General features: G+C 37.8%; 1 protein-coding gene across 1 annotated transcript; it reads left to right on the top strand.

Annotated features, from left to right (window-relative positions):
* Positions 1-275: 275 nt before the first annotated feature.
* On the top strand, positions 276-8,527 carry VAPA (VAMP (vesicle-associated membrane protein)-associated protein A, 33kDa; the record flags this gene model as incomplete). The annotated part of the gene is made up of 5 exons (XM_009074912.1): positions 276-291; positions 882-985; positions 2,979-3,059; positions 6,591-6,767; positions 7,739-8,527. Coding segments are annotated over 5 exons (537 nt in total), but the record flags the coding sequence as incomplete, so codon positions are not given.
* Between the last annotated feature and the right edge of the window lie 609 nt (positions 8,528-9,136).

The following is a 9,136-nucleotide window of genomic DNA, read 5'->3' as shown; positions in this document are numbered from 1 at the left end:
GAGTCAAGCCAGCTCTTAAAATTCATTTCTGGAGATGTGATTTGACAGTCAGTTTAAGGAAGTCCATGGGCATTTTTTTTATCATTCAATTGTGAATCACTCAGTGACCTTCTCCAGCCATGTTTATTTGTTTGGTTTTTTTCAAAAATACTCATTTGTTAAGATTTGTTTCTCTTTACCATGCTGCCCTAAATTAATTGTTATCACATATCATGTATTGCTAGTTGTTGGTTTTTCTTTTCATAATATAGCATGTTGCTGTTCTTCCTTCACAGCTTGTTACTGTTTCTTGTTACCGTTTTTCCTTCTGCTTTTGTGTTTTTCTAGCTGTATCTGTAAGTCTGCTGGAGCTTTTTTGTTGCTGTAAAATAGGTACATATACAGATACCTGGGATGGGACTCCATAAATGTCATTTTTTTAAAAAAAATAATCTTCTGAAACTGCTTCAGGTTCTTTTTTAATTTTGTATAAAGATACACTGAACTGGAATTCCCATTCTGTGGAAGACAAGTGTCTGTACACTGCTGAGTAATTGATCTTTCCTGTTCCCTCTGAGTCCTCATCCTCTGGTAGGCCAAGTTGCAAGTGTGGATCCACACACACATATTTAGATACAGAATTTTTTGTTTCTCATACAGGATCTGTTTGTTCATATTTGTATATGAATTGTCTTTTAGCTGTAGTAATACAGAAACAATCGTGTCAGCTACACTAGACTGACCTCCCAGTACTTATTCCTGTAGTGTGTGTCTGTTTTCAGTGCTGCATTTGCATTTTAACTTTCAGTGTCTGTTCAGAGAAGAACAAATCTTAAGTGGATAGCGTGCTTGTGATTAGCTGAAGAATCACTGTTTTATGCTTTATTCTTTCTTTGGAACAGTAATGCTGCAGCCTTTTGACTATGACCCAAATGAGAAGAGTAAACACAAGTTTATGGTACAAACAACCTATGCACCACCAAATATTTCAGATATGGAGGCAGTGGTAAGTAAAATTGGAGTAAAATGACTTGTTTTGGTTTTTTTTGTCTTCCTTGAAAATTCAGACTGGACTGTAAATGATTCATGTTTTTGCAGTTTATTTTTGAAGAAGAAATGGGTTTTCTCTGAACAAGTATGAGCTGGTATGTGATTCAGGGTTTTTAATATGAATTACAAGGTCAGTTCTTGGAACTTGCCTATTGAACTGATTGAATGGAAATAGTAGTGAATCTAAGGTGAGGTCAGTTCAGTATTTAAAATATGGGCATATTGTACCCTATATGCAGCTAATTTGAAGGGAGTAAACAGATTGTATTTGAGGAAATCGAGAATATATTTAAACAAGAAGCCTGAAGCTGTATGAAACAGGCACATTTGGTAGGAAAAGTGTTCAAGTGAAATGTTAAATGGGATTATAATGAATTAAAACATTTGCAAGACTTAATACCTGTCTCTCTGCAAGATACCAAGTGGCTAAACACAGCACAAGTGACAGATTTAGTTTTTGTTTCAATTGAACATGTAGATTTAGTTTTGAGGCAGGGTTGGTCTGAGGAAGGATCCAGAAGGAAGGGATGTGTAGGTTTGTCCTTGTTGGTTCAGAAGAAAGGTCACCTGTTTCTGATGTTACAGGCTGGCAGCAAGGAGAATGAAGCCTACAGTAGTCAGAATGTGCCTTTTAGGGTTATGTGGACTCCCATAATTATGTATTTTAAGGTAGAGGGAGGTGATGCACAGGCTTCTGTCGGTAGAGAGTGCTGTTCTAAGGAATGCCTGGGTTTACACAAATATATTCAATGTTCACTCAAGGCAGAGAAGGAGAGGGGAAATGAAGGATAAATGTGAGGAAACAAAGGATAAATCACTGAAGTCCACTAGACCTTTTCGGGTTGAGGCTCTGTCCGTTTATTGAGGGCGAAGACTACTGTGGCATTTCTCTTCCCTCACTGGAAATAGTGGAAGACTGGCTAGATTTTGTTAAGCTTTTGACACATGCCAGCTAGAAAGTTAGTATCTGTCTTCCTTGTTGGTCTGGTTTAGTTTTTCTTAATATGCTCTCATAGCTCTTGGTTATGTGTGGTAAGTGAAGCGTAACAATTTGGTGAGGATATAAAAATCAGCTTTAGAAATGCCTTTCAAAGAACTGCTTTCTTAGTGTGCTAAGGATAGAATACTGAGAAACAGATCTTGCAGAAAATCGGTAATTGTAGTTGCAAGTTACTGCACAACTCTAATGTCACTGGAGGGGAGAAAAAGAAGGAAAAAATAATAGGATGGATGTTTTGAAAAACCTGAATATTCGAGTCTGTAAGACCTACAATTCTAAGGTAACTGTGGAGTACCTATTAGAAAAATTGCTGCAGACTTCAGATCAGTCTCTGAGCCTAAAGATTTAAGACAACTACATGAAGTGTGTGCTTTGAATGTTAATTGTCAGTTGAGCAGAGAGATTCCAGGATATTTCAGTTATTTAAATTGTTATGTATTATGCAGTAAAAGGAGGAAGTGGTTAAATGTATAAAATACAGAGAACTAAAGAAATTTACTCTGGAACAAATACAGAGTCACTAAAAGGTGCCTTTCAATCTTTTTCTTAAAACTGGTGCTTCGAAGATGTCATATAAGGAGTACATTAACTGAGGCATAATCGGGCTAGAAATTTCTTCTTAAACTGGCTTTGATGATACATGATTCTCATTTTGTGTTAAAGAAACCACTGGATTATCCTCTTCCTATGCCTTACAAACCTCTGATGGATCATCCTTGCATTCAATTTACTCTTTTTAATTTCCAGACTTGAATAACCATTTCTAGCTTTTACCTCACAGTAGTCAATGTGAACAGAAGTTATTGTTCAGAAGCAAGGCTGAAAATTGCAGCTAGGGTTAAGGACAGTATTTGGCTGTAGGAGGCAAGTTCTGAGAGCAAGCTAATGAACTGTTCAGATGTTTGCATGGGTCTGGCATGTAAAGTAACTGTATTAATTGTTGTCTTAGTGGAAAGAAGCAAAACCTGATGAGTTAATGGACTCCAAATTGAGATGTGTGTTTGAAATGCCCAACGAAAATGATAAACTGGTAAGTAAGGAGTAAGAAACTGTCATGCACTGACTGGTAAGATCTCATGGATATTTGAGCTTTTTAAAGTCTATTTGATTTAATGATTAAATGGACTGAAGGAATTTGTACTAAATTAGACAGCAGGGCTGTTCAGTATATAGCTTTTTAAGGATTCAGAGAATCATAGAACAGCTCAGGTTTAAAGGGACCTTGAAATACCATCTGGTCCAGCCTTTTGTCCAGAAGGGAGCACCCTGCCCTGCCATGTCTTAAAAAACTCCAGCCATGAAGACCAGTGCCAAAAATTATTACGCTTTTGTTATTTTTATTATTGATTTGCTTTAGCATTTCATTGCTCTCAGATGAAAACAAAAAAAAGAATCTTCAATACTGCATACAGTGGAAAGCAAATTGCATTGTTTTCTTTTGAAAGTATTAAATGCTTTTCAGTTTAAAAAATGCTGTTTCTAATTCAGTTGAATTAGAGAAGGAAGTACTGATTAGGAATTAATGCATGCTTTGGGAATTCTAAATGCATTTTTATAAGGTAGTGGTAAAGACAAATAATCAGACAAAAAAATCTCATTACCTCTTTCATTCTCTCAGCTTCAGACAAAGATCTATTCCAGTTGTGTAGGAGCTGACAGCTTAATTGTATATAGACTGAAGATGTCTGTTTTGTGTTGCCTAGTATTTGGAATAATAGTCAGTTACCTAGAATTTTTGCAGATATGACTAAATTCTTATGCATTAACATATTTTTTTAACTCTCATACTTGAAATTCTAATTTATGAAGTCCATGTACTGTGTATTCTGGGTTGTTTGGCTTGGAATTTTTTGGTTGTGTGGTTTTAATTTTTTTTTTGTGTGGTGGTTCTTGTTTTTGGTGCTTCTTTTAACATTGTGAATTAGAGTACTAAAGTAGGATTTCTGTTAGCAACCTTACTCCCTGCATGGCCTTGACTAGTTTTTTTAGTGTTGTCCAGTTTCTACAGTAGTCTGTAAAGCATGTTAGGGGGAAGTGGCATGAATCTATGCCTGTGAAAACCACCTTGTTACTTATATGCATAAAAGAGCTCAGTGGAGGCCAGTAGCTGTCTTTGCAACCATTCTTTTAATTCAGTTTTTGAACTGTAATGTAAAGGTGTTTTTCAGATGCAATCTCAGTATAGTGTTTTGTGTGGGCTTTTTTGTGGGGGAGAAGGGATTGCTTTTTTGTGTTCTGGCTTTGTTTGGGTGGTTGTTTTTTTTTTTTGCAAAGGATAATTTATGGGATGCAGCCTTCTATCCTTTTATTCAGGTGTTAGCTTTCCAAGTGTGTGTTAAATGCTAAAACTGTAAAATTTAAGCATTTATTATCAAGGCATTTATTTGTCTAAATACATCTAAATGTGTAGTGGGTTATACAAAACCACCTCCTTTTGTATTTACTTTAATGTGATGCCTTCACGTGTTCAACTCTTGAACACTTCCAGAGATGGTGACTCCACCACCTCCCTGGGAGACTTACTCCAATGCCTAACCAATACTACTCAGTTAAGCGGTCCAGGAAATGACAAGCACAACTCCCTGTCCTGGTCCAGGTAGTAGACAAACCAACTGGGAGAAGCATTGCTGGACCTTGTGCTCACCAGTGTGGGTGTGCTCATTAAAGAGGTTAAGATTGGAGGCAGCCTGGACTGTAGTGACCTTGCCCTGGTTTAGTTTGTGATCTCAAGGAACACAGACCTGGCAAAGGGCAAAGTCAGGACCCTGAAATTCAGAACAAACTTCCAGCTGTTGCAAGAATTAGTGGATGAGGTCCCCTGGGAAACGGTCCCTAGGGACAGAGGAGCTGACTCTGCTCTTTAAGGCCACTCTTAAGAGGCTTTAGACCCCATTAAGGCCATTTGGAAGGCAAGTAGCCTTAAACCAGAAACCGGCACAGAAATAAGCATGGCTGAGCAAGGATCTACGCCTCACATTGAGGAGTAAGCAGGCAATGCACAGCTAATGGAAGCAGGGACATGTGACTTGGGAAGTACAGAGATATGGTTTGGATGTGTAGGGATGAGGTCAGGAAAACATAAGGTACAGATGGAACAGGACTTGACAAGTGATGTGAAGAGTAACAAGAAGGGATTCTGTAAGTACATAGGTCAGAAAAGAAAGGCCAAGGAGAGTGAATCCTCCTTGATAAATAAGAATGGAAAACTGGTGGCAATAGATATAGATAAGGCTGAGGTACTCAATGAGTTCTCTGCCTGTCTTCACTGACAGTCAGACTTCCCATATTTTTGGGGTTCTTGTGGATGAAAAGCTAGATATGAGTCTGCAGTGTGTGCTCGCAGCCCAGAAAGCCAACCACATCCTGGGCTGCATGGCAAGAAACGTGGCCAGCAGGTTGAGGGAGGTGATTCTTCCTCCCTCTACTCTGCCCTCAGGAGACCCCACCTGCAGCACTGAGTCCAGCTCCATGGTCCGCAGCACAAGAAAGATGTGGACCTGTTAGAGTGGGTCCAGAGGAGAGCCACAAAGATGATCAGAAGGCTGGAGCATCTCTCCTAGGGAGACAGGCTGAGAGAGTTGGGGTTGTTCAGCCTGGAGAAGAAAAGCTCCAGGGACACCTCATTGTGACCTTCTAGTACCTGAAGGAAGCTTTTATAAAAGAGGGAGAGTGACTTTCAACACAGGCAGCTAGTGATAGAACAAAAGGGAACAGTTTTAAGCTAAAAGAGGAGAGATCTGGATTAGTTGTTTGGAGGAAATTCTTTACTCAGAAGGAAGTGAGGGACTGGAACAGGTTGCCCAGAGAAGCTGTGGACTCCCTGTCCCTGAAGATGTTTAAGGCCAGATTAGATGGGGCCCTGAGCAACCTGATCTAGTGAAAGGTGTCCCTGCCCATGTCAGGTGGGTTGGAACCAGATGATCTTTAAGGTCCCGTCCAACCCAAAGCATTCTATGATTTTGAGCAGGGCTGTGGGAACCAGATTTTTAAATTTTTTTTTTGTTGTTGTTTTTTCACAGCTTTTTATGTGACTTTTCACAAGTGTTCAAAATTAGTAATGTGTATTTCAGATGCTGTGAGACATAAATTTCATGTTTGTGCAATACTTTATTTTCTTTCACTAGAAGGTGCTATAAGTGTAAGACATTTGTATCGTACATACTTTGTAGGAGTTCATGACATGACCTGTTTTGGTTTTGCTTTATTTTGTTTCTTACTATTGCAGGATTAGTTTCTTCCTTTTATTTTTTCCCTTCAAGTTCAAATGCTGTTTGGTGTATTTTATGCCCTCTTTTGAATGCCTGCTGGGTCAGTGTTAAGCAACTAAAGTATTTATTTGTATCTCAGTAGCATGTAGTACCAAGTGTAAACAGTGCAATCTTCTCTTGCTTTTTTGTATTTGAGCTAATCAGAATTGAACTGCTAACAGAAGTGTCTGTTCAGATTACTGTAAATATAGACTTCATTGTACTATAATTGTAGCTTTATTGTTTCAGTTTTAAGCTGTGGGTGATTTTTCTCTAGGTAAGTAAAATTCTCAAGTAATTTTTAATATTTGTAGAATGACATAGATGCAAGCAAATCCGCCCCAGTACTGAATACATCTAAGCAGGATGGACCGATGCCAAAACCACATAGTGTTTCACTTAATGATACTGAAACAAGGAAGCTAGTGGAGGAGTGCAAAAGACTTCAAGCAGAGATTATGAAGCTGACAGATGAAAATCGGCACCTGAGAGTAAGTTCTGCTTCCACGTTTATATTGAAGTGGCTTTAATCTTCTTGATTGAAAGGTCTGTAATTAGGCCAAAAGATGTGTATTCCAACAAGTAGATAAAACTGTTAGAATGTCAGGAGTGATGTGTAATATGATTTTTCTGTGCATTTTGAACTTCTCAGTGAGGGAGGCTTTAATATTGTCATGGATGAGACACTGAAGCTATGTAATTTTCTTGATAAATGAAATAGTCCTATGTGGGGTGGTCTTAGTTACTTTAAGTCTAAATTGAAGATAGCAAATTAGTAGCTTTTATTACAAGTGCATTATTATTAATTAAGAATGAGTAAATGAGATCCAAAGCAGTAACATTTTGTATTACAAATTGCTAGTAAACAAAAACAATTGTTTGGCCAGAGGAGGTAAGTAAACACTACTTTCCAGTACCTTTATGTAAGGGTGTCATTTCAGTTACTGAAATGACACCCTTACATAAAATCAATACATGACAATAAAGTCAATACATGACTTTATGTGACTTTATATTTGCTTTCAGAACAGTTCTGACAGTTTAATTGTCCATGGTAGCCTTTTAAAGAGCCATGAAATAATGATGTCTCCACACCTGTAGTTCTGATGACATTGACACTACACAAAGCAGGTGTTTCTCGTTAACAGTAAGGAATTACTGCTATTTAATTTTGACACATAGCGAGTAAAAGCAGGATGCTTCATTGTGCCTAGCAAGATTTGCAGAATCTTTGAAACCAGAGCATGGAGAGACATACCAGTGGATTACCTGTCCTTACTTGAAATACTGTGGTTTTCTGTGTCCGTGTTTTGGATTTTGGTGTGGTGTGATGTGTGTTGGGTTTGGTTTTAACTTTATTTAAATATTCACCAGTAAGTTTGGCCTTTTGAGTTCAGTTTTTACTATGGTAAAGAAGATGTATTTATATTATTTTTCCATCTGTGTTTTTTCTCCCCCTCAGGATGAAGGCTTGAGGCTCAGAAAGGTAGCGCACTCGGATAAATCTGGATCACCCACAGCTTTGGCCCTCAGAGATAATGGCTCCCATTCTCTTCCTTCACTTCTTGTTGTAATTGCAGCCATTTTCATTGGATTCTTTCTAGGGAAGTTCATCTTGTAGAAAGGATGAGTGAGAGAAGCATGCAAAACTGCAGCTTCTTTTTTTTTTCTGTTTTTTTTTTTTTCCTCTTGGCCAGAAAAAGGTGTTTACCTACCACATCATGGGTAGTATGGCCCCAGCGGCCGTTTTTGTGTACAGCATCGTAACAGGCTTTGCCTTTAATGATCTCACACGGTTAGAAAACACAATCCGAAACGACAAACTGTTCGGCTACTGGACAAAATTGTACATTAAGTCATCAATAGCAGGTATCAGTTGCACAGTCAGTCCTTTATGAAAATTCATAAATAAAGAATTGTTCTTTCTTTCTGTGGTTTTAATAAGAATTCAAAAATTGTTCAGAGTCTTGTAAATGTTATTTTAATAATCCTTTAAAATTTTATCTGTTGCTGTTACCTCTTGACAAATGATTTATTAGATTGCTAATCCCACTCAATCAGGAATATGACAAGAGGTATTCTGGGGGAAATGGTGCCTCTTACTGTGTAAATTTTCTCCTTACCTTACTTTGCTAATATTATGGCAGAATTTCTTTCTTATTCCTTGTGAGGCATTGTTGAGAGTTCTTCATCCTTACAATCCTGTCCCATAATATTTAACATGACAAAAGAAATAAAATTGTTAACAGATTTTTCTGCTGGGTAGCCTGTTTGTGTGTGTCGTACTTTTAGAAGGGATTCTTAACAAGTTCATTGTTCATGGTAATTTGCTACTTGTAACAAATGGCAATTTTGAAGTTTATTTGCTTAAGTCTCTGGCTTAGACTGTTGTAATTGAAGCTTGGGAAAGAACAAAAAAAAAAAGGTTTCCATTCCATTTGTTTAAAAAAATGAGCAGTTTTCTGGCTGCTTTCAGCTACAGGGAGGATGGTGATCAAACTTGTTTTGGGACAGAATAATTTGGATATCCAGCAGGTACAAATACCAGACATGAATGTTTTCAGTATATTAACAATTTGCTTGGATTGTGCAGGAGTGTAATAATCAACCTTCTGTTCCATCTTTGGATCTTCTGGGTGTCTTCCAGGAGGCAATCTTATTCTTTGATTTCTTAAGGGTACTTAATTTACATGTACTAACTTACTTGGTTTGTAGTTCTGTTTTAGCAGATACTTGGAAATGCAAGTTAAATCAATCAGACACCCATAGTGAATTCCATGATGCAGAAGAGTTGATATTTGCTGAGTGAGCCTCAGTTGCTCACCTTTGGGAAATGAAAATCATTTTTATGCAACTCTTG

This window comes from Acanthisitta chloris, unplaced genomic scaffold, assembly GCF_000695815.1.
Source record: "Acanthisitta chloris isolate BGI_N310 unplaced genomic scaffold, ASM69581v1 scaffold18045, whole genome shotgun sequence".
Lineage (NCBI taxonomy): Eukaryota > Metazoa > Chordata > Aves > Passeriformes > Acanthisittidae > Acanthisitta > Acanthisitta chloris.
Note: the sequence above shows the minus strand (reverse complement) of the source record. Positions and strands in the feature narration are given on the sequence as shown.